We start from the raw sequence: 27,399 nt of genomic DNA, 5'->3' as shown, positions 1-27,399 counted from the left end.
AGCACCACGACAAGGTAACGATCTCCTTTGCTGAAGACCCCACTCATTACCTCTCCCCAGTTTGAGAAGATCCCATTGATAAGCACTCTTTGAGTCCGATTCTGTAGCCAACTGTGGATCCACCGGATCGTTGTTTCATCTAGCAACAACGATGAGCTAGTTTGCTCATCGGGATATTATGGGGCACTTTGTCGAAAGCTTTGCTGAAGTCGAGGTATATTATGTCCACGGCATTCCCACAGCCCACAAGGGAGGTTACCTGATCAAAAAATGATATCGGATTAGTCTGGCAAGATTTGTTCTTGACAAATCCATGTTGGCTTCAAGTAATCACTGCATTGTTTTCAAGGTGCTTACAGATGAATTGCTTTATCATCTGCTCCAGAATTTTCCCAGGGATTGATGTCAGACTGACTGGTCTGTAGTTCCCAGGTTCCTCCTTTTTACCCTTTTTGAAGATAGGGACAACATTAGCCCTCCTCCAGTCATCTGGCACTTCACCCGTCCTCCATGATTTCTCAAAGAGAATAGATAGTGGTTCTGAGAGTTCTTCTGCCAGTTCCTTTTCCTCTAGGATGCAGTTCATCTGGCCCTGGAGATTTGAACTCATTCAAAGTAATTAGGTGTTCCTTGACCATATGCCTATCGATCTCAGGCTGCAATCCTGCCCCTTCAGCCTGTGCTACACCTTTGCCAGGGCGTCATAGCCTCTCTTTTGGGTTAAGAGTCAGCCGAAGTAGGAATTGAGCACCTCTGCCTTTTCTTTGTCATCTGTTATCATTTTGTCATCCTTATTTAATAGTTGAACCACCATTTCTTTCCTCTGTCTTTTACTATGCATGTATTTGAAGAAAACCTTTTTGTTGCTTTTAGCATCCCTCGCTAACCTCAGCTCGTTCTCAGCTTTAGCCTTCCTAACGCCATCCCTGCAATTCTGTGCTACCTGCCTGTACTCTTCCTTTGTAGTTTGGCCTTCCTTCCACTTCCTATATGTGACCTTTTTTGTTTTCAGGCCATCTCTAAGCTTTTTGTGAAGCCACATTGGCTGCTTCTGGTGTCTTCCGCCTTTTTCCTTGTTGGAATTGTTTGTAATAGTGCCTTGAGAATTTCCTTTTTTAAAAGCTCCCACCCATCTTGGACTCCTTTTCTCATTAGCTTCACTTGCCATGGGACCTTACTGATCATTGTTCTGAGTTTATTAAAATCAGCTTTCCTAAAATCCAGGCTACGCGTTTGGCTACACTTGGCTTTTGCTTCCTTTAGAACCATGAACTCAGTATAACATGGGCGCTTTCCCCCAAAGTTCCCGTAACTGCTACTTTATCCACTAAGTCATCTCTGTTGGTTAGGATCAAGTCAAGGATAGCCAATCCTCTAGTTCCTTCCTCTACTTTCTGTAGGAGGAAGTTATCCGCCACACAAGTCAGGAATTTCCTGGAGGGGCCATGTTTTGCAGAACTTGTCTCCCAACAAATATCGGGGAAATGGAAGTCCCCCATTACTACTACATCATGCTTCCTTGAAACATTGGCAATTTGCTTTTCAAAAGTTTCATTGTCGTTTTCTCCTTGATTGGGTGGCCGGTAGTAGACTCCGACCACCATATTCGTTTTATTCTTTGCTGCATTTATTTTGACCCGGATGCTCTTGATGGGGCTCATCCTCCATCCTTTCTGTGCAGAGATATGCATTTTTAACATATATTGCAACCTCACCTCTCTTTCTGTTCCTCCTGTTCTTTCTGAAGAAGTTATATCCTTCAATTGCTGTATTCCAGTCATGGGAGTCATTCCACCAAGCCTCAGTTACACCTATGAAGTCATAATTTCCCTCCCATATTAAGTTCGTTCTGATGAAGGAAGGAGGGTTAGGATGCTTTTAACATGATTCAGAATCCCCCCTTTCCCTGGAACACCCTGATGTGAGGCTCTTCCAGGACTGGCTTTGCGCTGCAGTATCCAGCAAAACGTCAAGGAAGAAACCCCATTCTCCCAGGAGCTCACAAATGCCAAACTGGAAGTGGTGGTGGATGCTTTAATATTACTGTGAAGTAATCAAGAAATACATCAGAAGAGAACTGGGAAGAAGGAACCATGAACGTGATGGTTGAAAGGCACCCCATGACTTTTCTTTGTCATCTGTTATCATTTTGCCATCCTTATTTAATACGTGAACCACCATTTCTTTCCTATTGTCTTTTATTATGCATATATCTGAAGAAAGACTTTTTGTTGCTTTTAGCATCCCTCGTTAACCTCAGCTCATTCTCAGCATTAGCCTTCCTGATGCTGTCCCTGCAATTCTGTGCTACCTGCCTGTACTCTTCCTTTGTAGATTGGCCTTCCTTCCACTTCCTATATGTGTCCTTTTTTGTTGTCAGGTCATCTCTAAGCTTTTGTGAAGCCACATTGGCTTCTTCTGTTGTCTTCCACCTTTTTTTTTGGTTGGAATTGTTTGTGATTGTGCCTTCAGAATTTCCTCTTTTTTTTTAAGGGTCTCGTGTGCTTGTCCCAGGAGGGCTGTGTGTCCTCTCTGCAGTCCTTCTTCCCAGGGCAGTATATGGTGTCATGTTGTGTGGACTCTCCTTCCTTCTCTTTCTGTGTGTTATCCTCCAGTGTTTGTGAGTAGCATAAGGGGGCTGAAGGAATGCCTTGGGACTCGCAGTGCCAAGGTCATGGCTGTCTGAGCCACTGGGGCTGATGGACCGGGAGTGCTGTGGTGTCATTTTGGGTTAATTTGAGAACTCCGCTTGCCGAAGCTTGAAGGACTCCTTCATTGTGCTCCCATCTGCTGGACTTTTCCCACAGGTCTCTGCTAACCTGCCTCAGGAGGGCACCCCATGCACACAAGTGGCTGACATGGAGGATTTGGGGGTTACCAAGCCTTTGCAGCCAGGAGTCCCTGTGTCAAGCAAGCGTAAACGGGTCCCCACTGCGGAGGAGAGCCAGCAGCAGTCGCAGAATCTGGAGCTCACCCAGTCCTGGCGGGAGATCTTGGGCCCACCACCACCCACCGGCACCACCAAGGTATCCCAGCCTCAGCCTGGGCACACAGGATATTGATAAATACATTGCTGCATTGGTGCTGGGGACTGGCCGAAGGGGGGCAGCATGATGCCCTCCTCCATGAGGCATTTTCAGAAGCAAAAGGACTTTGGGCGAGGTGGTAAGTGCCAGTTTTCACTCGGATTGCCTTGTCGGGGACACAGGCCCCAGCAGCTCTGTTTCAAGAGTGTCCTTTATGGGCTCACATTCCCTGCATCTCCAGCTTGCACTTTTAAAAACACGCTTATAATCCTCTTGAATGTTAAAAAGATGCTGCTATCTACTAAAGCAGCCTTCCCCAACCTGGGGCCTTCCAGATGTGTCAGACTGCAACTCCCATCGTTCCCAGCTGGCATGGAAAATACGGGTGTTGCAGTCCAACATACCTGAGGGCCCCAGGTTGGGGAAGGCCTTTAGACTGTGGAGCAGATCTACAAGAAAACCTCCAGCACCAAGGTCAGTCTTTTCACTCTAAGTGGATCCAGGCCCTTCACCAGGGAGCCACTTCTTCCTGCCCGGAAGTCAGGAGGAGCTGTACATTACTCCTCCGTAGGGGGTGGGCAGACATCTCCCCTACCCTCAAAAGCCCTGTCAGAGCATAGTCCAAACTTGCTTCAAGTGTCTTGCAACTGTGTCGGCTGTGCTAGCTGGGGATTATGGGAATTATTGTCCAACACGTTCAGGAAGGCTGATCTAGACCATCCAGATTAATTTCCCAGACACAGCATGCATGCTGAGCAAATCAATCCAGACTTTGGATTGGGTTTAGAGCAGGCCTCAAGGTCCTGATGAATAGCAGTGGACAGTCTGCGGTCCAGTTTGGAATGGGCTCATGACCAGCAGACTCCCCAAATCCAGAGGTATGAGACCACTACACTTTTCTTTCCATCATTTTGCAATTAAAATACCCACCCTGTCCTGAGCAGCTTCCTCTCAGATGAGTTCTCACTGCCAACGTTGAAGCTGAATAACGGCTGTGATAAATACATCAGAGAATCTAGATCAGGGGTGGGCAGAAGATAGATCTCCAGACGTTTTCGATTTCCAGGTCCCAGAAGCCCCTGCCAGCACGCCCAATGGTCAGAACTGCTGGGAGTTGACGTCCGAAACATCTGGAGATCTACTTTCTGCCTGCCCTAGTCTAGATCAAACAACTTTTCCAGAATTCCTGCCATTGCGTACTTTTACTTTCTGGACTGAAGAACTTTAAGATTTGGTTTGCAGTGATAAAGGTTCCTGCCAAAGAGCCACATCCATCCGTCTGTCTCGCCACAGGAGGAGCGCCTGGTCTGGCTGTGCTACCACAAGAAGAAGTGGGAGCTGCAGGCCCGTCAGCGCCAGGAGCGCCGGAAGAAGCGGCGGCTGGCAGACGGCGAGGTGGTCCTGGGTGGGGGGCTGATCCGGGCTGGCCCCTCCAAGGGGCTCAGTAGCTACCTGCGCAGGACAGCACGCAGCATCCTCGACATGCCCTGGCAGGTAGTCCAGGTAAGGGGCATCTGGGAGAGGGCTGCAGTCCTTTGTGCATAATATAAGGTTCAATGTGTGCAAGAATAGGCTGGATGTAGAGAGATGCCTGCTGCTCACATCATTTTGTGGGAAGTACTGGAGTGGAATGGCTAAGAGCCTGTGGCGTGGGGACTGGCAGCTGTTGTCTCAAATTCTGGTTCCTACAGTGTTTCCATGTATCCTCAACTGGAGAAGGAAGAGGATTGGCTCTTGGTCCTTCCCCTTCAGTTCAGGGCAGAGCAGAAAACATTCCTCCTCAGCCTCTCCCTTCCTCCGCTTTTTATCAGCAGCTCCCAAGCTGCGCCCAATTCTTTTCCCTTTCTGTACTTGAAAGTAACTGTAGCTTCTTGATGAAAGCATCCTTGTCACTTTCATGGCAGGGTCAGCTCCTGGCATCCTATTCTGTTGATGTATGCTAGGAACACAGATTTATTTATTTATTATATTTCTATACTGCCCAGTAACCAAAGCTCTCTGGGCAGTTCACAAAATTTAAATGTCTAATTTTGTCTACCTCCCCAAGCCCATCAGCTCCCATTCCTCTTGCATCTCGCACACAGAGCCTTAAGTTGTGAATCAGAAAGTCCCTGGTTAGAATCTTGCCTTTTTCAGGAGCGCTCTCGATGACCTTCAGCAAGCCACTCCCTCTTGTGCTAAGTCACCCCCTGCCCCCCATCGTGCTAAGTCACACACACACACACACACACACACAATATGGAGATAACGGTATTGACCTACCTTTTGGATTATTGTAAGGCTGACTGAAATAATACGCTGGAAGCGCTTCGAGCACTCAAACTGCTTTATAAAATTTGTAGGTGTTGTAGTAGTAGTAAAGATACTATTTGGTCAAACTTGTCTTCTGAAAATTGGCACAGCTTGATGATGATGATGTGCCTGACGACAAGGCAAAGACAGCAGGACAATAAGCTGCAAGAAGACGGCATCCCTGCAGGCATTCACAAAGTTCTCCATCGTTCTGTTCCAGGCAGTCTTTCCTCCACGTATCTTAAAAACTACTCCTCCCACAGAGAGAATGTCTCAAAAGATGTGAGGAAGCCGCTCCGTGCAAACAGGGATGCAGGTGCTGCTCTCTAGTTGTCTGCTGCAGACCACTGGCTCTGCTCCCGAGTGGGAGCTCCCAGGAGGCCATCCTGGCTGCCTTTCAACTCCTCGATAGCATCCGTCTCTCTGAGCCTTGCCTCTGCGAAGCTTGGCATTGCTTACAACCAAGATCACAAAGCAGTTTGTTGGTGCCTGCTTGGCCCCGTCTCAGGGCATCATATCAGCTTAGTTAACAGTAGAGTACTTCATGTGCAGTATCTTGGCAACCATGACCCAGACAGGGCTTCTTCCTCTCGAGCCTAAGGGAGCGAGCGCCCGGAAAGCTGCATTCCACTGTGTGACTGAGAAGGCCTCTGTGGAAGGTGCATGCTCTGAGAATTTTAATAACTGAATTAAAATAACGGTTTTAATAACGGTGCCTACCTGAGGAGAGGTGAAATTCCCATTTAAAAGGATCAGAGTTAGTTAAGAAACCCCTCTGTCTAGCTCAGAACACCAAGGGTACTTAACTCATAAAAGCAGTTGGCAACCAGTGATATAGGCTAGTGTCTCTCTCCTTCAGATGGGCAGCATCAGCATGAAGTCAGTATCAGCATGAAGTCACAATGGCCAGTCTGAGTCTCACTGAAGCAGGCAGCAACAGCATGTGGGCACCGTGTCTTTCGTGGGCGGGCAGGCAGGCGGGAGCATGTGGGCACAGTCTCCCTAAGCAAAGAGAAGGTGAGAGTTGGGTCAGCAGGTGCTTCTGCTATAATGGGGTTTCTACTAACAGCAAGTACCCAAGGGTGGCCTGGCACCCAAAAGGTAGAAGTAGAAGAATACTGGCAGCACCTTGAATATCACAGGGCATCAATTTTCAGAGTCTGCCCAAGCTGGGCATGGTTTTGAGAAACAGACCGCCAGGGGGGCTTCAACTTGCAGTATGTGGCTTTTGAGGCAGAGTTCAGAACTCAGGCCTGGAGGCTGAATCTGGCCCTCCTGGGATCCCAATCCAGCCCTCTGGGATTCCCCAGATGGCCATGTACCTTTCCCTCCAACCACGGATCATTTTCTGGTTCCCCAGCTTTTCTACAGTTCTTCCCCATTCTAAAAGTTTGAAATGCCTCTCCTAAGGCTGAGTTACTGGCAGGAAGAGCTTTATGCTGGCATTTTTGCACTTTTGGCCCCGCCTCTTTTGCTTTTGGCCCCACCCACCACTGGAATGAGGGCCCTGAAAGCTCCCCCGAAATAGAATTTGGCCCTCAGGCTGGAAGTGGTTCTGCACCCCTGCCATGAGGGACCAAATTGGGGCCGGGGGGGCGCAGATCGCATGGTACTTGTGGGCTCAGGAGCAGTAGAACATGGAAGAGGAGAAGGGAAGGGATTGGGGCAGGAGGAGTTTGGAGTGATGGTGGAGTTTGTGAGCAGGAGTAGCAGTGCTCAGCCTAGACTGGGCAGCATGCTACTCACCTCAGGTCATAAGAGGGCCACCTAGGGAACCCCAGCAGTGGAAGGAATGCCTTCAGGAACACCAGCTTCCTGGTCATTCTTGAACTGTGTCCAGTGACTACATTTTAAAAAAAAGGTTGTTGCCAAATACAAGAAATACAAAGCAGGTAAATCTTAGTAAAGAGTTGTGTTGCATCTCAAAATCTTGGTCACGCCTGCACTAAGCTGAAATCTGTCTATTTTGAAATCCCCGTTATTTATAAATGCCATTTGATCCTAGTCTGTATTTGTCTACTCCCAAGTTTTCCTCATGCTGAAAAGAGTTCAGGAACTACCCCGTTGTGAACCCTGCAACCTTGTGTTCCCAGCAGCTTCCTGTTTTCCTCCGTATCGCTCTACTTGACTTGCTTTTCTCTCTTAGATTGCTGAGACCAGCCAAGAAGGCCTCTTCAAGCTGTGGGCTGTGATAGGGAACGACCTGCATTGCCTCAAGCTGAACATACCTCGCGTCTTCTATGTCAACCAGCGTGTCCCTAAACCGGAAGAGAGCACTGTCTATAGGAAGGTAAGTGTTGTTGCTCCCTTGGCTCTGCTCTTGGGCAGGGGGAGAGTGGGGAGAAGAGAGACTTGCGGGCAGAATGTAGAACAGCTTGATGTGCTCTTCATTTTCCATGCCTAGTTGGGTCCAGAATCCTAAGGTGATCTTGGATTCTGTTGCACAATTGGGTCATGTTCTAGAATGTGTGAATAAATGTGTTCTCCTTCTGCGGTGAGGTTATTTCTCCTGCATGCTTCAGAGGCAGAGCTATTATTTATTTTATTTCATTTTTATACCACCCAATAGCCGAAGCTATGCAAATGACTTTATGCTTGTCCCAGTTCAGCGGAAGAAGCCTCCCCCAGTTCTAGTCCTGCCTGCTTCAAGGCACCAGAGTGTTCATAGAGCTCCAGATCTGTGAACTATTTTGCTACGCCAGCAGCTTCATTCAGCATTTGTTTGTTTAACCCTGACCAAGGCTCTTCTGACATGTGTCCCATGGAGGGGAAAGCCATAACTGGCCACAAAGAGGAGCAGAACTGCTGGACTCATTCTGGCAGGGAGAACAAGAATCCCAGGCAGGGAGAGCCCTGCTTTGAATTAATAAACCTGTTTCACAAAGTTTGGACAGGAGTTTGGTTTAGAGGGGCAGCAGAGCATTGGTCAAGGAGAAAACAAGGGGTATTGAACTTCAGGCCTGTGGGCGAAATCCAGCCCACCCAGGGTCCCAAGCCTTTCCTCCAGGATTATCTTCCCCTTCCCCCCAGCCACTGAATGGTGGTTTCCTGGCTTTTGCACAGTGTTCCCCCTTCTAAAAGGTTGAACTGTCTCTCCTAAGGCTGAGCTACTGGTGGTAAGAGCTTTAAGATAACATACGTTGGCATTTTTTAGTAGTTTGGCTGCACTCCTTTTTCCTTCAGCCCTGCTCACTGTGGCCCCTGAGTGGTTCTCCAAAACTGAATTTGGACCTTAGACTGGAAGAGGTCTGACACCCCTGCAGTAAACACTCAAGGAAACAAGATGTGCAGCTGCTGCCCCAAACAGCAGTTACATATTTTGCCTTAACTTCCACTTTGGTCCTCAGTTGATCACACACACACACACACACATACGTCCTCTTAGCATGCCTTGCCTCATTTCATGACATCACAGTCCTGCTGTGTTTCCCTGCCCCCACCTCATTCCACATCATTGACAGCAGATCATGGGAGGGGTGGAAAGGCAGGTGATGTCAAGACATGTAGTCAGCTCTACTAGGCCTGAATTATGGAGAGGGTGGTAGATGCATGTTTGGGGCAGTAGCAATGTATTTTCCATAACGTGTAGCTTGGTTCAGAGGAGCCTCACCTTTCCCCCTGAACAAGGTGCTAGGTGGGGCTCTATGCCCTGTTCTCTGGCCACAGAAGGCTTCCCAACCCCTATCTATTTTGAGTTTTAACAAAACACTTTAAGCACTCAAGTTATTTGGTAGTTCAATGCCAACTTCGAATGAAACTGAAAGGTACCTAGCAGTACCAAGTGGGTTTGAAGCCAAGGGGAGATATTCAGGATTTCGACACAGTTGGTGAGGAGATCCACTTTGTGAGGTGAGCTATGCTGATTGCGAGATCCTCCCCACTCAACTCTGCCTTTAACCTTTTGCTCTGAAGCGTCTGCTGTATTCACATCCAGAAAGGAGAAGCTAGTGTGGAAAGGTTACGTCCTAAATCAGAAAGTGCAGCTTGGTCTACAGATACAAGGAGGTGAAGACTGGCCTTCTTCCACTGCCTTTTTCCCCTCCCTTCTTGCTATTCAAGTGATGGTCTCCTGCTGAACACAGTTTACTTCATCCAGGTCCCTTATTCATCCTGCTCATCCTTCCCTTCTCATGAACTAGTCAACAGACCAAAAGTCTGGGGCTGTCTATTCTGGCTGGAGCTATGGGCTGAACAGATTCCACACACTGGGGAGCTTCGCAAGAATTCCCACTCCCTGCTTGAAGGGCGAATGTGATTAGAGTCCCCCCAACAAGCCAGCCAGCATGAGGGGCCTAGTGTGAGTCTTTGTCATTCTCTTGGCAGGTGAACAGAATTCTTCCTCGCTCCAACTTGGTTTGCAACCTGTACGAGTACTCTGTGCCCGAGGACATGTATCAGGAGCACATCAATGAGATCAATGCCAGTCTCTCTGCCCCAGACATTGAGGGGGTGTATGAGACCCAGGTAACTTGACTGATGCAGGAAATGGGGATTTCTAAGGCTGGGATAGACTCTGTAATTTGGAGAGGTGAAGGCAGTTTGAAAGGGGATCTCAGGTTGTGAGTGCCTGTGCAGCTCCCACTCTTGCCTCTAGTAAATGTTCCTTGCAGATTTTCATATTGTTTCAAAAGTTTCTTTGGGCAGACGCAACAGAGGGATATCCGTTGAGGGCAATTAGGAATTTGAAGCTGATCCGTTACTGAACTGTGTAGTTATTTTTATATGATGCCTTAGGGGAAGAACAGTTGCTTAAGTATAGTTTCGTTTTCGTTTTCCATTCTAGTTGATATCAGTTGTTAGTTGTGTCCAGGCAGAAATCAGAAAAAGGCCTGCCTTAGTTTTACCGTTTTCAGACCTGGGTATTGTGGAATTATTCCAGAAGGGTTACTTCTCCTCTTACACATCTCAAATGTTCTGCCTATCTGGGCAGTGAGAACCAACCCCTCTAGCAGCTGAGGCTCATGAGTTTAAGTTATCTATAACCTTAACGGTTGGTTCCTTTTTCCCAGGTGCCGTTGCTCCTGCGGGCCTTGATCCGCCTGGGTTGTGTGTGCATGGTCAACAGGCATTTGGTGAGACATCTCACTGGCCGAGAGGCTGAGACCTTTGACCTGGAACATCTAGAGATGCGTTCTCTGGCCCAGTTCAGCTACCTGGAGCCAGGTAAGAAGGGGGCACCCTGAGAATACTGTTACATGCTGCAGAGCTGGCAGCTCTAACACCCTGCTCTGATATGGGGCTCCGTTCTGTATCTTTAGGAAGCATCCGGCACATCTATCTGTATCATCACTCCCAAGGCAACAAGGCATTGTTTGGCCTCTTCTTCCCATCTCAGCGCAAAGCGTCTGTCTTCATACTCGACACAGTAAGTTCAGAGGCAGGAGGAGATTGGGAGGGACTTTTTGGAGCTTAGTATGAACACAAGTGTCACTACTTTCCAGTGGTGGGGTCAGTCAGGAAGCACCCTTACTGAGTCTAGTCCAAATGTGCCTCTTCCTCTCCAGAGTCAAGCTCTTGGGTGTGTGGCGGGAGGCAGTTCTGCAAGGTTAAAGCAAAAACTGGCTGTGCACAGCCCTAATTGGCTGCTATCCCATCCCCCACAGAAGTGATCTTGTCAAGAAACCTTGTCTCTCTACCCCATCTGCTTTTCAAAACAATTTTCTTTTTACGTAGTAAAGTGGTGAATGAATGGATGAATGCTTGAATTCTACCTAAAGCATTGAGAGGAAGGGCAAGACTGGTGGCTGAGCCAGCTTTTGATCCGCTGTCATGGGCATTTGTCACCAGTCATGAAGCCAGGAGGAAGTAAGGCTCACCCTGTACCTGAGGGGAGTGCTGGGAGCTCTCTTTGTCATACGTCTGAGTCCACCCTTATCAGGGCTGCGGTGGAGTTGTGGTCTGCTTTGCTTCACCCTTCTGTCAAGATTGGGCAGCTCCCTTGGCCTTGTTGACAGTACTCTTTAAGCTTGCACAACCCCCATTTGGTTTCTAAATAAGTCTAGAGACAGTTTGTACAAAACTGGCACGCACTTCTAGAATGCTTAGGGAAGGAAAGGAATACTGTAAATGTGGATGTTTAGAGAATGGCAGCGTGGTCTGAGAAATGTAAGGACTGAATGCACTGGGCCAGGGGCAGCCTTGCAGTGAGGCAACCCTTCAGGTTGCAGAATGGAAGACACTTGGATCTCTCCCAGCAGCACGATCCCCGGGGACGTTTTCCTGTGTGAGGCTTCCATGGTGCACGGGTTTGCTCGTATTTGTTTGTGCAGGAGAACTTTCCTAGTGGATTTTGCCCCATGTTAATGAGTGGTCAGGGATGCCATTTAGTTTTTCTATATTAAGCACCAAAAATGTCCTGATCCAGCCCCGCCTGAGAATATGGGGAAAAGATTTGCAAGGGACGGGGCCCTGAAGAGTAAGCAGTGTATTTGTGCACAATAAGCTCTGCTTTACCAAGAGGCGAGGAACCTTTTTCAACCCGAGGGCCAAACTCAGTTTTGGTGACGCTCTCGGGGACTGCATTTCAGTGGTGGAAGGGCCGAAGGCAGAGGGGGTGGGGCTGAAAACAAAAACAAAACTAGGAACTTGTACTTTCAAACTCCTACTGCCAGTAGCTAAGCCTTAGGAGAGGCATTTCAACCTCTTAGAATGGGGGGGGAAACTGCACAAATGCCCGGAAATCGGTGGTTGGGGGCCAGGGTAAGGTGTGCAGCTGCCTGGAGAACCCCAGAGGGCCAAATTGGGACACTGGGCCTGAGGTCACACATGCACGCACGCACACACACCCCTTAGCCCCACTCTGTCTTTGTGATCCTTAGTAGATTCTACTTGCCTTGCACCCTGTCTTGGTGAAAGTCAGGGTTCCCCAGGCAGCACTTCTTGCCATTTAAAGCCAGATTTGCAGCTGTACACTACAGGACTTTCCCTTTGCTATACTCCCTGCCTAAGATCCTTCCACCCTGATAAAGCATCTGGTGTCCTTGCAGGTCAGACCTTTTGCCTGCAAGTGTGTCGTTCCCTCTCCCAAGTAATGTGATGTGCTTGGCTTAGGTGCGGAGTAACCAGATGCCAAACCTCACCAACATGTACTCGTCAGAGCACAGTGCCATGGTGGAGAAGGTGGGCCAAGAGCTGCTTCCACCAGATAAGCACACCTTTGAAGTGCGAGCAGAGATGGACTGCAAGACTGTCTACAGGGCGATCCAGCGCCTCCTGCTGGGCTACAAGGTGATAACTGAGAATTCAGTGCCACAGTCTATTCCTCGTCCAGCCCAGAGCCTCCCAGGAGGGTCTCTGGAAGGGCTGGGTCTAATTTTGGGCACTGGTGCCCAAGGCGTCTGGCTGTCCTCTGTGCTGCTCACAGTTGCCTCTTGGGTGGACCTGTTCCTCCATGGGAGGGCCTTGCTCTTCCTCCTTGAAGCTTTTGCAGCAGAACATATTGGGAAGAGGATGTCTAAGGAGCAAGCCACATCTGTGTAGGGGATCCATGGTAGGATCTCCTGGCGCTTCCTTTTCAAGAGCGTAGCTGGACCAGGTGGGAGGGGAGGAGAGTGTACGTTTGCTTGCGGTAGCTGTAGGAGGGCGTAACCCTTTCACCCCTTTGTCGTTTGTCCACTCGAAATCCTACCTTCTCTTGCGGCGCTTCTCTTGCGGTGGTCGTTCTCCACCCAGGCAGGACAAAAAGCAGCCAGGGAGCAATGCAGGGGAGTGGGTTGCTAATTGTACTGCCACAGCTTGGAAGACTTTGGCAGGCCTCCGTTAAAGAAGAAGAGTCACACGCAAGGTCCTATCATCTTTTTTCTAAAGAACAAGTTCTTCTGCACCATGTGGTTTGGCCCTGTGCTTGTGGTTTGGCCCAGTGTGGTGTAGTGGTTAGAGTGTTAGACCCAGGTTCTAGGCCCCCCTCGGCCATGAAGCTCACTGGGGGACTTTGGGCCAGTCACTGACTCTCAGCCTAACCCACCTCCCAGGCTGGTGATGAGCATAAAATGGAGAGGAGGATCATGAAAGTCACCCTGGGCTCCTTGGAGAAGAAGCGTAATATAAATGTAATGAATAAATAAAAATAATAAACAAATCCCTCTCTGACTTGCTTAGATGCCAAGGGGGTCAGTTGGACTCAGCAGGGCTTCCCAGGCTACCAGAGGTCAGTCAGGTGTTGAAGACATCGCTGCCCTACTACGTTCCACCTCTCCTGAGGTCGAAATCCTCCCTTCTGCCCCAGCATGTATCTTCCCTTCTGCCACCACCTGTGAGTAAATCTGCCTTCTTTGTGTCAGGATGAGCGCAGAGGCCCCACCCTCATTGCCGTGCAGTCGAATTGGGATTTGAAGAGGCTGGTGAACGGCATGCCGGTCCTGGAGGAGTTCCCGCTGGTTCCCGTCCAGGTTGCCGATGACATCAACTATGGTGTCCTGGACTGGCAGCGCCACGCTGCCCGACACATGATCCGGCGCTACCTCAGCTTGGACACGTGCCTGTCTCAGGCTTTTGACATGAGCAGGTGGGCGCAAGGGTGGCCTTTGGGAAGCTCAAGAGGTGTCTGGGCCGGGCACCGCTGCTCCCGAAATCTACACCTGGAGGGTTGGTTCTCCTGCTCAGGGTCCCCGAGGGCAGCGGCTGAAGCCGCAGCCTGAAGTGCAGAAAGAAGGCTCGGCTCCTCGCATTTCTGCCAGGCTTGGCCAATCCAGAGGCTCATGCTGCCTGCCGATCCTGCAGGTGGGCATTGCACACCTCTCACCCCAGAGTGCCCGGTGGCTCGTTCCAGATAGGTCCCTCCAGCCACGACATCCCTGGCTCAAGCCTCAGAATTTTGAGGGACCCCCACCCACCTCCTCGCTTCTGCTCAGGTACTACCACATCCCCATTGGGAACCTTCCCGACGACGTCTCCACCTTTGGCACAGACCTGTTCTTCTCCCGCCACCTCCGCCGCCACAATCACCTCCTGTGGATCTCTCCCACCTCCCGCCCAGACCTGGGGGGCAAGGAGGCGGATGACAGCCGCCTCGTCATGGAGTTCGATGAGAGGGCCTCTGTGGAGATCAATCACCCTGGCTGCTATTCCACAGGTGAGCAGGGCCAAAACGGGATTTGAGGAAGGAGGTGTTGCTTTTGAGCATCACAGCTCCGAGCTCTTTCCCTGGGTTCCAGAGTTTGAGCGCTGTTTCTGACCTAGTGAGCCCCAGTGATTATTTATTTATTTGTATTATTTACTTATTTATTTATTGCATTTATATCCCGCCTTTTTTCCTCCAAGGAACTCAAGGCAGCGTACATGATCCTCCTCCTTCCTCCATTTTATCCTCACAACAACCACCCTGTGAGGTGGGCTGGGCTGAGAGTCTGTGACTGGCCCAAAGTCACCCAGTGAGCTTCCATGGCCGAGTGGGGACTAGAACCCGGATCTCCCGGCTCCCAGTCCAGCACTCTAGCCACTACACCACACTGGCACTACATAATCCTCTCCAATATTACTTGGTTCTTCTCAGGGTTACCATCAGGTTCAGGAGTAAGGGTGGGTTGAGGCTGCATCTCACCAGGCGTTGTGGTGAAGCGCGTGGCTTATTGCTGGCTGATGGAAGGAAGTTGTACTTGAAAAGAGAGGAAACTTAGGGCTTCCTCCCTAAACCCCGACGCCTGCAGACTCTGCTGACACCGGCATGCTCTGTGGTCGCCTGTCACCCGCTGACAGATGTATCTCTTCGGAAGTCACGAGAGTGCAGTGTCCTAGCCAGATCTCAGAGAAACCGCTGCAGTATTCGGCCCAATTCAGAGTAGCTGTCGCTGCACCAGAAAGCTAGGGGGAATCCATGGCTCAGTGGCGGAGCCCCTGCGTTGCATGCAGAAGTCCCCAGGTGCCCGGCTCCTCCAGGTAGGGCTGGGAAAGAATCCTGCCTGAAACCCCAGAGAGCTGCTGCCAGTCAGTGTTACCAACACTGGGCTAGATGGACCAACAGTCTGACTCGGTGTAAGACAGTTTCCTATGTTCCTTACGCCCCTAATCCATCTGTCGCCCGGTCTCCAAGAATGCGTGTGTTGAGTGAGGGTTTTGTTGGTTTTTGACTTGTCCTTTGTTGTGGACCTAGGCACTGCTGGATACAAGTTAGTGTGATGTGTGGGAGAAACAAAGCTGACAGGCAAGAGACAACTTGGTTTGAAGGCTGCTTGTCATATTGGAAACCATTTCTTCCCTGTGGAAACCTAGCAAGAGGAGGGGACCTTTTAGCAACCTAGAGCTGTATAAACAGTTTTGGTCCCGTCCCCCCGGACGCCCCAGAGTCTTTGCCCCAACTGCTGCGAGGGAGAAAGAGTGTTCTGATTCTTCTCTCGGCTCTCTTCTTTGGGTGGTGGGTGAGGTGCACATTGTGACCATCAAGATGAGGGTAGAAATCCTCTGCTTTCCTGCTCCTGAGCCCAGATCCCCTTGTCTGTTTCTGCAGTCTGTGTGGAACTGGACCTCCAGAGCCTTGCGGTAAACACCATCTTGCAGTCCCATCACATCAACGACATGGAGGGGGCCTCCAGCATGTGCATCAGCTTTGATGTGATCCAGCAGGCATCACTGGAGGACATGGTGACTGGGAACCAGGCTGCCAGCATCCCTGCCAGCTACGATGAAACAGCCCTTTGCTCCAGTACCTTTAGGTGTGGCTTGCAGTTTGGCTTTCCAGGGACTGCTGTGCTCTCCCCACCACCCATTCTCAGTGGGAGAGCAACGGGGAGATGCAGCCCTCTCTGGCTACATAGTAAGTCCAGTTTGTTCTCTTGCAGGATCTTGAAGAGTGTGGTGGTAGGTTGGGTGAAGGAGATCACGCAGTACCGCAATGCCTATGCTGACAACCAGGTGATCCATTTCTACCGCTGGTTGCGCTCCCCGACCTCACTGCTCTATGATCCTGCCCTGCACCGCATGCTGCACAACATGATGAAGAAGCTCTTTCTGCAGTAAGTCTTTCTCGATGGATGGATGAAAGGGGTGGGGGAACACATACAGCTGGTGGGTCATTTAGCCATATCCCCTCGTGTGTCACAGGGATACATGTGACATCCCAAACTAGCATCCATCTTGTACCTTCAACACTACTTGCTCACCCTCTGTGCAAGACTTGCCTTGCTGGATCAGACCAAAGGTCCACCTGGTGCAGCTGTCCTGAACCCGGTGCCCTCCTGGACTACAATTCCCATTATCCCCACTCAGCACTGTTCTAGTACAATACTTGGTCTCCAGCAGTAGCCAGCCATGCGGCACTGAAAGGCTTCCCTATTGTTTGTCCCCAGCATATAGCATTCGGGGGCGCATTGTCTCCGAACACGGGGGTTTCATTTAGCTATCAGAGCCAACCGAGCGATCCTTCTTGAATTTTTAGCCGTGAATGCCATACCTTAAAGGTGTGTTGTGTGAAGAATTGATTTGCCCTTGCTTGCCTTGAGCCTACCGCAAATCAAGTTTAACTGAGTCACCCCGGGTTCTCATATGAGAGAGGAAGGCGCGTTTTCTCCTGGAGAGCGCACTGAAGGCAGTCAAGAGCTTTCGTTCTTCTGCAGCTTCAGACTGGCTCACCAGGTGGCGTCTCTTGCATGCTCACAAAGGGTGGCATCCGCAAGTCCTGCCTGGTTGCAGCCCAGCTTCAGTGCCTGCGCTCAAGGGCCGGGCTTGCCGAGCAGCCAAAGATTGGCACGGTTACCCCAGTAAGCATAAATCACTGAAGGAACCAAACCAGCTCTCCCAAGAAAACGTTATTCCCCCTAAAACATCCCCCTCTGCATGCCCCAAACGGTGCTCCATAGATCCTGTTTGAGATTGGCTGGATCCCAGGATGGGAGCACTCCTTTTAGTGGCTGGAATTTCACTGCGACACTTTGCTGGGAATCCCCACTTGCACACTGCGAAACCCGTCCATAACCCCTGCGACCCTTTTTCACCTCTCGCAGGTTGGTGGCGGAGTTCAAGCGCCTCGGCTCCTCGGTGGTTTACGCCAACTTCAACCGCATCATCCTGTGCACCAAGAAACGCCGCATTGAGGACGCCCTCGCCTATGTGGAGTACATCACCAACAGGTGTGGCTGGCTTGGTGCAGTGCCATTGATGCAGCCCACGGCAGCTCTGACAAATGCCCCCACCAGGGGGCCATTAATTAGCCCTGTGAAATTGGATTCCTGATTCTTTCCTGATCATAAAGTCACCGAAGGAAGGACCTCTGAGGACAGCCCTGGAATTTCTCATTCTAGAGCCTGTTTAATAGCCTGGAATCCTCTTTCCTGCCCCAGAGTCCTGTAGAGGCATAGAAGAGTAAGATCCAGTTCAGGCTGTGCCCATACTACACCACCATTGTGGTTTCCAGAATGAGGTCAAAGAGAACCTGTAGCTCAGTGACAGAGCCCCTGCTTTGCATGCGGAAGGTTCCAAGTACGATCCCCGGCATCTCGAAGCAGGGCTAAGAAAGAATCCTGCCTGAAACCCTGGAGAGCTGGTGCCAGCCAGTCGTCAGTACTGGGCTAGATGGACCAAGGGTCTGACTCCGTATAAGGCAACTTCCTATGTTCCTGTGTCATGGTTAAATATAACAGAGGTAATCCGTATAACAGAAGTAAATAGCTTTTTGGTGTGTTCAGAGTAGCCTTCCCCCAATGTGTTGCCTTCCAGTTTTTTTGGACTTCAACTCCCATTCGCCCCAGCCAGCATCACCAGTGGTCAGGTATCCTTGCAGTTGTCCAAAACATCCAGAGGATACCAGGATGTGGAAGACTCACAGCATTGTGTACGTGTCCTCTCATTGATCCTTATAACATAAGGGAGATCAGTATTATTATCCTAAAAGTGGGACCTGCAACACAATTTAGCAGGACCAAGTGTTTTTCAGTATTGGCCAGCCAGCCAGCCATGCCCGCCTCCACAATGTTCCGTTCCATTCCCCCTCCCACCCATGATCCTAGTCCATCCGTCCCCAGTCAGCCAGCATCCCATAGTCACTGAGCATGTGCAGTCCTCATGGGGCGGTTTTGGGGGTTCCTCTCCACAGGGATTTTACTTAAGATTTTTTTGTATTTCTGCTAAACTGGGTTTCCCCAAGCCTTCTGATACCTCCCTCTTGTGCATGGATGATGGCATTCTGGCTTTATAAGCGAAGGCACTCACTTCTCAACGTCTGAAAGAGAGGGAATGATATATTGCAGGAGAGGGGCTGAGGCCGAGAACAAAAAGGCTCCTCAGGCCCCCTAATGAGGCAAGATACGCCACTGTCTAAAGAAACATCTTCTCCTGTATAGTCCTGTCTGCTTGCATGGAGTAGGGTCTTCCCCACAGACCTGTATCCTGCCACCGGAAGAGGTGGGCTCGTGGATATGTGGACAATCGAGAATGCCCTACCAGGCATTCTCGAATGTGGTGGCCAGATTCAAATTCCTTGCCTGGGCAGCTTGTTTCACCCACTTTCTGTTGATGTTTAGGCGCATCTGGCGAAGACTCCTTTGTTCATAAATTCCTTTGCAATTGGGCAGATGAATCCATGTCCCCCTTAGTCTTTTGCCCTTTGTGTTTCTTCGTTTCTGCTGCTGATCTTTTTGTTGTTTGTTGTAATTTCTTTTTCTCCTTTCAGTTTTCATTCGTTAGCTGCCTTGGGGTTCCCAAGAAAGGCAAGACAGAGATTTTAATGACTAAAACAGGATAGATACCAGGGACTTATCAGCTCATGCTTGTAGCTTCTCTCGTTTGTGTGATGTCTCTGGAGAGGGTGTTGCATGATGGACTTGCACCCAAGGAAGTTCCTTCTTGGGGATGTTGAAGGATGGGCTTTGCTCACAGTTATGTTCTAACTGATTTGGGATGAGGAAGGCGGCATTCCCTTTCCCTGGAAGGCTTCTTTGGGCTCACTGAGTAACTGCCATAATTTCTCTTCCAGCATCCATTCAAAAGAAATCTTCCACTCTTTGACCATTTCCTTCTCACGCTGCTGGGAGTTCTTGCTCTGGATGGACCCAGCCAATTACGGTGGGGTCAAGGGCAAAGTGCCGTGCCAGGTCCACTGCGGGCAGGTAAGAGTCCAGCAGAGAAGGCATTTGTGAGCTTTTGAGCCCCTGGGTGGGCAGGGAGGCGGGAAGGCAGGAAGAAGAGGTGTTCATCCGACTGTAGGTCAAAAAGAGGTGTCTGATGCCAGAAGCTTTGGGACGGGCAGAAGCTGACTGCAAGTTTCCTGCAGGCTGCAGTTTTGATTTTAGACCTCTTCTTGCAGGAGACAAGCAGTACACAGGCAGAAGATGTAGAAGACAGTGAAGGGGAGGAGGAGGAGGACAAGGAAGAAGGGGCAAGAGAAGACGGTGTAGAGGAGCTGCTGGAGAACAACTGGAATGTGGTGCAATATCTGCCCCAGGCAGCCTCCTGTCAGAATTACTTCCTCGTGATTGTGTCTGGTAAGCTTGGAGTGTTTTTGCATCAAGGCCCAGTGATGGAGGCTGAATGCTCACCTCTTCGGAGAAGGGGATCGCTCCAAGGCCCTCCGAATACTCAGAGCCCCCGTCCCAACCCCAGTTCTCACCACTGCTCACAGAGTCTCTTGAATTCCATTAATCTCCCCCTGTTCCATCTGGCTGGTCAGATGCAAGGGGTCCCAGCCAGCAGGCAGGCCATGGAGGCGAGCATGCTTGGCCATTCTCCCCCACCCAGGGGAAGCAGGCGGATCAGGGGTTTAGAACCTCTGGCCTGTGCAGCCTCTTGGGCTTCCTCCAGGAGGCGGGGCTTAGGGTTTAAGCCCCACCCCCTGCTTGGGCCCTCAACGTTCTGGTATCCCCTTCCCAGCCTACATCGTTGCTGTATACCATAGCATGAAGGAAGAAATGCAACGTAACGGCCCTGGAAGCACCCCCATCAAGAGACGAGCAAACAGCCAGACTTCCCAGGAGGCTGTGGGAGAGACAGGTGCCATGCCTGGTGAGTGTCCAAGTGCTTCTCTCCCCAGTCTTGCACCTTTCTATAAGTTAGCGTGGTCCAGAGAAGAGCTGGCAAATTGTAGTGGCAAGAGAGGGACACCCCCCTTCGTAATGGGGCCCTTCAGCAAACTGGTGTCCTCTCTCACCTTCAGTTGCATGTGTAGTACTTTGGACTCTGTGAAAGGCTATATGCATGCTAAGTACTTTTAATTACTATTACCAGGCAAGTATTTTTTTTTTTCCTTTCCTTCTCTCCCCCCCCCCCCTTTAAAACATACAAGTAGTTTATAGGGAGGGCAATTTAAAGAAACGGGGCAGAATTCGCAGGTGATAGGCAAATTACTATGTCTGGCCCTCAATTCGCCATGTGTGAAATGGGAATCTTAAAAGCCAAACTTGCAAGGATAGAAGAAGGTTGGAGGAAGTCAAGATTGTAATGTCCTTTCGCACCCTAAAAGGCACATGGAACTACTGACTGGGCTGTGCACCGTTTGAGGAAGCTCTTCTCTGCTGGCCCAGCTGCATCCCAGATAGGTGACGTGTGTCCGCCTGCTCCTGTCTCCCTTTCTCTCCTCTCCTGCACCTCCCCCCAGGTATGATCACCTTCTCTCAAGAGTATGTCTCCAATGAGCTCACCCAGAGCTTCTTCACCATCACCCAGAAGATCCAGAAGAAGGTGAGCGGTTCTCGACGCACCACAGAGCCCTCAGAGATGTTCCCAGCCCTGCCTGGCTCACACCTGATGCTCAATAATCCAGCACTGGAGTTTGTTAAGTATGTCTGTAAGGTGAGTTGCCTAGCTGTGCTAGTCTGTGTAGGGTTGGGCTGAAAACTGATGAGAAACTGTGATGTCACAATGTGTGAGCTCATCTCTCTTCCCCCTCCCACCCCACCCAGGTATTGTCTCTGGACACCAACATCACCAACCAGGTGAGCAAGCTGAAGCGGGACCTACTTCGCCTAATTGAAGTGGGAGAATTCTCGGAGGAGGCTCAGTTTCGGGACCCCTGTCACTCCTACGTCCTCCCAGAGATGATCTGCAAGAACTGCAACTTCTGCAGAGACTTGGACCTTTGCAAGGACCCGGTCCTCTCTCAGGTACCACATGGCCCATGCCCCTCAGGGCTGCCACTACCATGACCTGTCCTGACACAGGGCTCCTGCGTCCCTCTCTTTGAACCCTTCTCTGAATTTCCCCATCTAGAAGCTAGATGTAGCTCTGCCCCTGGGGAGCAGGGCATCCCGGAATGGGCAGCTCCCACATCTACTCCCAGAAGCTGGCCCCATTCAAATCTTGAATCCCCTGGGGGCAAGGAGCAGGGGAGCACCCTCCTCTTCCAGTCCTTCCTCCACAGAGAGGGTGGCATTCATTTGCTGACAGCTCAGGCCCACTCAGCAAATGTCCCTTCCCCGTCACAAAGTTAGCTAGGAATAGTAGGAGTAAAGTCCTTTGGGATTCCCAAGAACTTGGGCAGCGGTGCAACAGCAGCAGTGACCACCTGCCGTGCTGGGTGGGCTCACAGTTGTCACCCCCAAGAGGAAATGTGCAGCCCATGGGGAGACGCTTCCCAGCAAGCGGGCCTCACCCAGACACAGGCAGGCAACAGACCTGGGTGCAGGTTCCTGAGAGCAGGAAGAGCCTTGAAGCGCGATTCTCCTCTCGCCTAACTTGCTTGTGACTGCCGAGGCCTTCCATCACCCGGTCGTAACAAGGGCTCCTTCTGGCTCAGAACGTGGCTTCAGTATTCCTCTTCTTCCAAATATGTGGCGTCTCCTCTTCTCATCTTGGTCTCCCTGGACCAAGACCAATGCTTAGGAATGTGGGAAGCTGCCTTATGCCAGGCCAGGCTACTGGTCCTATTAGCTCAGTGTTGCCATCTCTGACTGGCAGTGGCTGTCAGGCGGAAAGAGGTCTTTCACCTCAGCAACTCCTTGGTTGTACCTGAAACCTCCTTCATGCAGCTTCCTACTCAGCCTTCCTTTGTTCGGAGTGTATGCAGTCATGTGTCTCTGCCTCTTTTCCAGGATGGCTCTGTGCTGCCTACCTGGGTGTGCTCCAATTGCCAGGCCCAGTACGACTCTGATGCCATTGAGATGGCCCTGGTGGAAGCCCTGCAGAAGAAGCTGATGGCCTTCACCCTTCAAGATCTGGTGAGGAGGGGAGGCATGGCTAGCTGTGGAGCCCTGCTGGGCTCTTCAGGCAGGGTGGGGACATGCACAACCCTTTCTTGGCCATGGAATTCCTGATCAGATAACCCTGAAACACGAGCTAGCCCAGTTGCCGGTGCTTAAAAGGATGGGTCCATTTAAGCCCGACAAATAGTTTGTCACAAGGTGAAATTGCTCCTGGACGCTTCAGGCTCCACGTGGGGAGAATGCATGTTTCAGCGCTCCTGCCACACAGTTTGTTTCAATCCCTCCACATTGACAACAAATGTTGGGGAGAAGATGGAGCTAGAATGTTTCGCCCACTTTTCTGTGTGCAGTATGTGTGAAGTGTGTGTGCACGTACACATACACGGAGGGGGCGTGTGCAATTAGGGGAAAGAGATGAACAAAGCAGGCTCAGTCATCCTGCCCCCTTTATCTGTCTTAGGTAGCCTGGTTCACTTTTTGAGTCATCTGTGGCTATTCGCTTTGCAGGCACTTGCCATTTAGTTGGTCCTGCTTTTTGTGGCACACTGTGGTCAGGATCACCCAGGTTGGCATGGTGGGATGTAGCTGACATCCGGCACTGTGTGTGGAGAATGGCCTTCTAGTCCATTTTGACTGTGTGACTCCATGCAGGGGAAGAGATGCTGGGCTTGCTCCAAGAGGGAGCCCTCCAGCAGCGTCTGGAGCTTCCAGGTAGGCAGGAGCCTGGTCCTAAGCACCACTTGTGTTTCAGGTGTGCCTGAAGTGCAAAGGCATCAAGGATACCCACATGCCCATCTACTGCAGCTGCGCTGGAGACTTTGACCTCCTGTTGCCCACCGAGGTATGTGTCTGCCCTTAACAGTCTCCCTTCCTTGAGTCTAGTTTTGCTCCAGGCGATTCCTCCCTCCCTCTCTTGTCTCAGCTCCATGTTCAAGGGAGACCCATCTCCTCTTCACTGTGTCTCTCTCCACTCCTGCACAGACTTTCTTGGAGCATCTGAAGGTCTTCCAGAGCATTGCTCAGCACTACCACATGTCCTGCCTGCTGGAGAACATTACATGGCTGCTTCAGATGAACCCTCGGCTTCTCTTGTGAGAACCCCCTCGCACTGGCAGGCAAGGTTCCTGCTGCAACGGACCAGGCGTCGCAGTTTTCCCAGTTGCACAGCCTCAAGCCTCCTGCCTTGGACTCATGGGACCTGAGCTGGTTTCTGGGCCAGGCTGCAGGTTGGGCTTTGCCCTGGGACAAAAGCTTTGAGAGATGTGAGGTTTCTTCCGTACTGCAGGAAACTACAAGGAGCAAGTGTAATGAATGTCCTCCAGTGAATGATTTATGTGGGGTCAGTATCAAAGTGACCTGTCTCCTGAAACCAGCCAGGGAGCCAGTGAACAGGTGTGAAGACACAAACCTGCTGCTTCCTTGCCCCCTTTTTGCTGGGCTGTGGAAGCAAAGTATGACAAAAGCCTTGGATTATGGGGCTGTTTTTTGCCCAGATTTTAATCTGTTCTTATTTTGGATTTTTTTAAAAGACGATGTTGTAAATAAACCTTTTTTCTCTCCAAACTGGCACTTGCCAATACATTAGACACACGTTGGTTCTTTCACACTAATTCGCTCTTTCCTGCAGTCTTACTTCCACTCCTCTCCCACTGTGGGCTGGGGACAGCTGCCACCCCCCTGCATTTAACTTCCACCCCAAGGCAGATGAGCAGCAGCAGGATGGAGCCACCGTTGGTCAACTATTGATCCCTAAGAGCACACTTACTGTCATGGCATGTCGTAAAGGAACGGAGCTTGAGCCTTTCCCTCCCCCTCCTATTGCTGAAGCTACACTGAAGTCAGGGCAGTCAGTAATCTTGCAGGCTCTAGTAGATCTCTCAGTTCTTCTCTCCCCACCGCCACCACCACCTGCAGTAAACACCCAGGTTGCTCCTGTGACTTTACTGGGCTTTATAAAATCAGGTATTCTTGATGTGTCTCCAGTAGCCGCCATCAGCTGAGAAAACAACTGTAGATGCAGTCTGGGCTTGATGCTGTAGCATAAGCCCGAGAGCAGATTAACCACCCAGGAAAAGGCTCGACTCTCATCTCCAGCTGAGGGAAGAGGGGCGGCTGCCCAAGGCCATAGAAGGGCCATTACAGTTGCCAGGGTGTCCTGAGTTGGGGGCTCACTCAGTGTTGTTGCCATTCTTGCTTCCGTTCCCCGCCTCCAGTCCTCCCATGTGTCTAGCCTGCTTTCTTCTAGCCTTCATCTGAGGAGGAGGGGTAGGCAGCTTCCCTGACCCTCTCTGAAGACCGGCACCTCCAAGGCAATTTCCACTGCTCATGAATAAATAAAGAACTCATTATTGCTCCTAATAGAACTCCTAGAGAAGTCTGGGCAGACCTGGTCAAAGAATGGACGGAAGCAAGCACGCCCATGCACTCCTCCTGCACCTCAGGTTGTGACCCACGGTCGCCTTCATCCTGACGGGCGTCACACCAATGGCGCCAGTACCATTACTGGAAGAGGCGGAAGGAGCACAATAGCAAGCAGCCGGAAAAAGGCTGACTTGCATGCTAAAACGGCCCTCGTGGCGTTTATTTAACCACCTGCTTTTGTTGCCTTCCTGCATGCACAAGTAGGGACCCTGTCGGGCTTGCTAGCTGCAGTGTGGGGCCTAAAGTAAGAAGAGGATCCCACCTTCCAGATTGGGTCCTGGGTCTGCAAAGCTCGAAACCTCATGTCCTAGCCAAGAGGCAGCTTGGCACAACTGCCTGCCCCCCGCCTGCCTTAACTCTGGGTCTTCTCCCTTACTCCATGGTTGTCATTGTTGCATACGAAGAGCCCTGAAGCTGGGTCAGACCCCAGGCCTATCTAGTCCAGCATTCTCTTCCCACAGTGGCCAACCAGATGCCCCAGCAGGAAGCCCACAAGCAGGACAGGAGCGCAACAGCACCCTCCTGATCACGTTCCCCATCACTTGGTATGCGTGGGCATGCCGCCTCCAATACTGGAGGTAATAGGGGGTTGGACCCAATGGTCTTATAGGCCCCTTCCAACCCTACTATTCTAGGATTCTACGATTCTAATATGTAGCCATCAGTACTGATAACCAGGATAGCCATATCCTCCATGAATTTGTCTAAGCCTCTTTTAAATCTGCCCAAATTGGTGGGCATCGCTACATCTTGTGGTAGTGTGTCAAATAGTTGGTAGCCATGCGCCGTGTGAAGAAGCACTTCTTTTTCTCTGTCCCAGATCTCCAACCATTCAGCCTCATGGGATGAGTCCAGGTTCTAGTAGCATGGGAGTACCATTATCCACTTCCTCTACACCGTGCATAACGTTGCACCCTGCTGTCACGTCCCTCTTTACTCACCACTTTTCTAAGCGAAACAGGCCAGAACTTCATAATGTTTCCTCGTAGGGAAGTTGCTCCAGCCCCTTGATCCAGTGCTGTGCAGCAGTTGGCTTGACAGTTGCAGAAGGCTCAACTGCCTGTCAGGGGGTGGCTTCTGAGGGGCCCCACCACGGTCCCTTTTAAATCGGCTGCATGGATAAATATTCCTCCTGATAAGACTGGGGAACCTGAGTTTCCCCAAAGGGATTCCATAATCTAATTGCATTGTGGAAGCAGCCCGATTCAATTAACATGTAGTCCCTTGGTCCGCCTGGCTCTTTTTTTCCCACTTGGGAAGCAGCTGGAGAGAAGCCGCGGGTGCTGTGCAAGCTGTGCTTTGCAGAGGAAGAATCCCTTGAGAAGAGTTGGCACCCTGCAGTCTGTATTGGGCGCATCTGGAGAGACTGCAGCTGCTTTTATCTCCAGTGTAGGAGAGTCCACAGTAATTTTTTATTTTCTTATTTGTGTACCTGAGGATGTTGCCTACACATGAACCTTCAAGTGGTTGGTTGCAGCAGGGGCATCACCACTTCATTTCTTTTGGATTTTTTTTTTGGGGGGGGGGTAGGTATCAGAAGGCAAAGGAGAAGAGAGTGCTCCAGTGCCATTAGAGAAGAGGGAAATTCAGCAGGTCCAGCTTTTCTCACTCCTGTGCGACAAGCTTGCATCTACCAAGTTCCCCCTCCTGTGTAACTATTTCAAGATGAAAGATCTATGTCTTCCTAGGCTTTTGAGGTAAAAACAGGAAGATAAGCATTTATTATTATAAAGTGTCCTTTGTTGCAGGGTTGGCTTGAGTCTGAAAATACGACTGACATCTATTGGGCGATGCTACTGCCCCATTCCTTTTTTTCCCCAAAAATGAAATTTACTTCTCTTTGGCACGAATCCTTTTTCTTCTTCAACCAGTGGCCTACGAGCACCCTAATAGTGTGATGAGATCCTGTTAGCTCGCACCCAGGGATCTTGCAACTTCCATTTCCTACCTCTGGAGTAGTACTGCCATCCCCCAAAGACCCTGGAATGTATCTGTTTTTATATGAGGGGAGGGGGGGGGGTTTGATGGCTGCTGTTCTTGCCTTGGTGGGATCAGGCGAGCTGGTAATGTGCTGGGATTTGCAGACGCAGAAGAGCCAGGCAATCTGATTAGGAAAAGAAATACATGTGGTGCACTGTCTCAATTACCTCCGAATGCTTTTTTAAATTGACTTAGCACTCTCAGCAAGCACTTAGCAGAACCGGGACAACCACCCGGTGTGTCCTCTCTCCTCTCCACAACAACCCATTGGAAATGGGGATGAGTATAGCTAAGTATGTCAGGGGGGATTAGGGTAAAGACTCAGTATTTTTCTGAGTCGTGATTCCTGAATGGAACGGCAAGGAGATGGGTTCAGCCGACAGAAGCTGAGACACAGCGCTCCTGCACCTTGCATTATTTTTAAATCTGCTTTTCAAGCAACATTTCTCAAAGCAGGGTGCTGGACTTAAAAGATTAAAAAAAAAAAAAATGATGCAGCTTAATAAAGGGAACAGCCATATGGTAAAACTGCAGCTCAAACCCATTTTAAATGCCTGGGCCAATTTTAAAAAGCCTGCCACCAAACCCTTAGCAAGCTTAATAACTGAGCAGCCTTGGAG

At 50.5% G+C, this 27,399-nt stretch overlaps 1 protein-coding gene across 3 annotated transcripts in view; it reads left to right on the top strand.

The window, feature by feature from the left end:
* POLE (DNA polymerase epsilon, catalytic subunit) overlaps window positions 1-23,961 on the top strand; it is a 73,468-nt gene extending 49,507 nt beyond the window's left edge. For 2 of the 3 annotated variants that reach the window (XM_084819564.1, XM_084819565.1), the window contains exons 30-49: window positions 2,808-3,026; window positions 4,320-4,529; window positions 7,465-7,608; window positions 9,642-9,782; window positions 10,328-10,481; window positions 10,577-10,683; window positions 12,369-12,545; window positions 13,598-13,821; window positions 14,168-14,388; window positions 15,760-15,964; window positions 16,091-16,264; window positions 17,252-17,377; window positions 19,219-19,351; window positions 19,549-19,726; window positions 20,112-20,243; window positions 20,836-21,029; window positions 21,140-21,340; window positions 22,268-22,393; window positions 23,130-23,219; window positions 23,360-23,961. In XM_084819564.1, the coding sequence (XP_084675690.1) occupies window positions 2,808-3,026; window positions 4,320-4,529; window positions 7,465-7,608; window positions 9,642-9,782; window positions 10,328-10,481; window positions 10,577-10,683; window positions 12,369-12,545; window positions 13,598-13,821; window positions 14,168-14,388; window positions 15,760-15,964; window positions 16,091-16,264; window positions 17,252-17,377; window positions 19,219-19,351; window positions 19,549-19,726; window positions 20,112-20,243; window positions 20,836-21,029; window positions 21,140-21,340; window positions 22,268-22,393; window positions 23,130-23,219; window positions 23,360-23,473 (3,270 nt within the window). In that variant the 3' untranslated portion in view covers window positions 23,474-23,961. The remainder of the gene's footprint in view (window positions 1-2,807; window positions 3,027-4,319; window positions 4,530-7,464; window positions 7,609-9,641; window positions 9,783-10,327; window positions 10,482-10,576; window positions 10,684-12,368; window positions 12,546-13,597; window positions 13,822-14,167; window positions 14,389-15,759; window positions 15,965-16,090; window positions 16,265-17,251; window positions 17,378-19,218; window positions 19,352-19,548; window positions 19,727-20,111; window positions 20,244-20,835; window positions 21,030-21,139; window positions 21,341-22,267; window positions 22,394-23,129; window positions 23,220-23,359) is intronic. The other variant, XM_084819566.1, reaches the window with a different exon arrangement.
* The last annotated feature ends 3,438 nt before the right edge of the window (window positions 23,962-27,399 follow it).

The sequence above is a fragment of the Heloderma suspectum genome, chromosome 13 (assembly GCF_057233095.1).
Source record: "Heloderma suspectum isolate Gila_16-S chromosome 13, 16-S_ref, whole genome shotgun sequence".
In the NCBI taxonomy this organism is placed as follows: domain Eukaryota; kingdom Metazoa; phylum Chordata; class Lepidosauria; order Squamata; family Helodermatidae; genus Heloderma; species Heloderma suspectum.
Note: the sequence above shows the minus strand (reverse complement) of the source record. Positions and strands in the feature narration are given on the sequence as shown.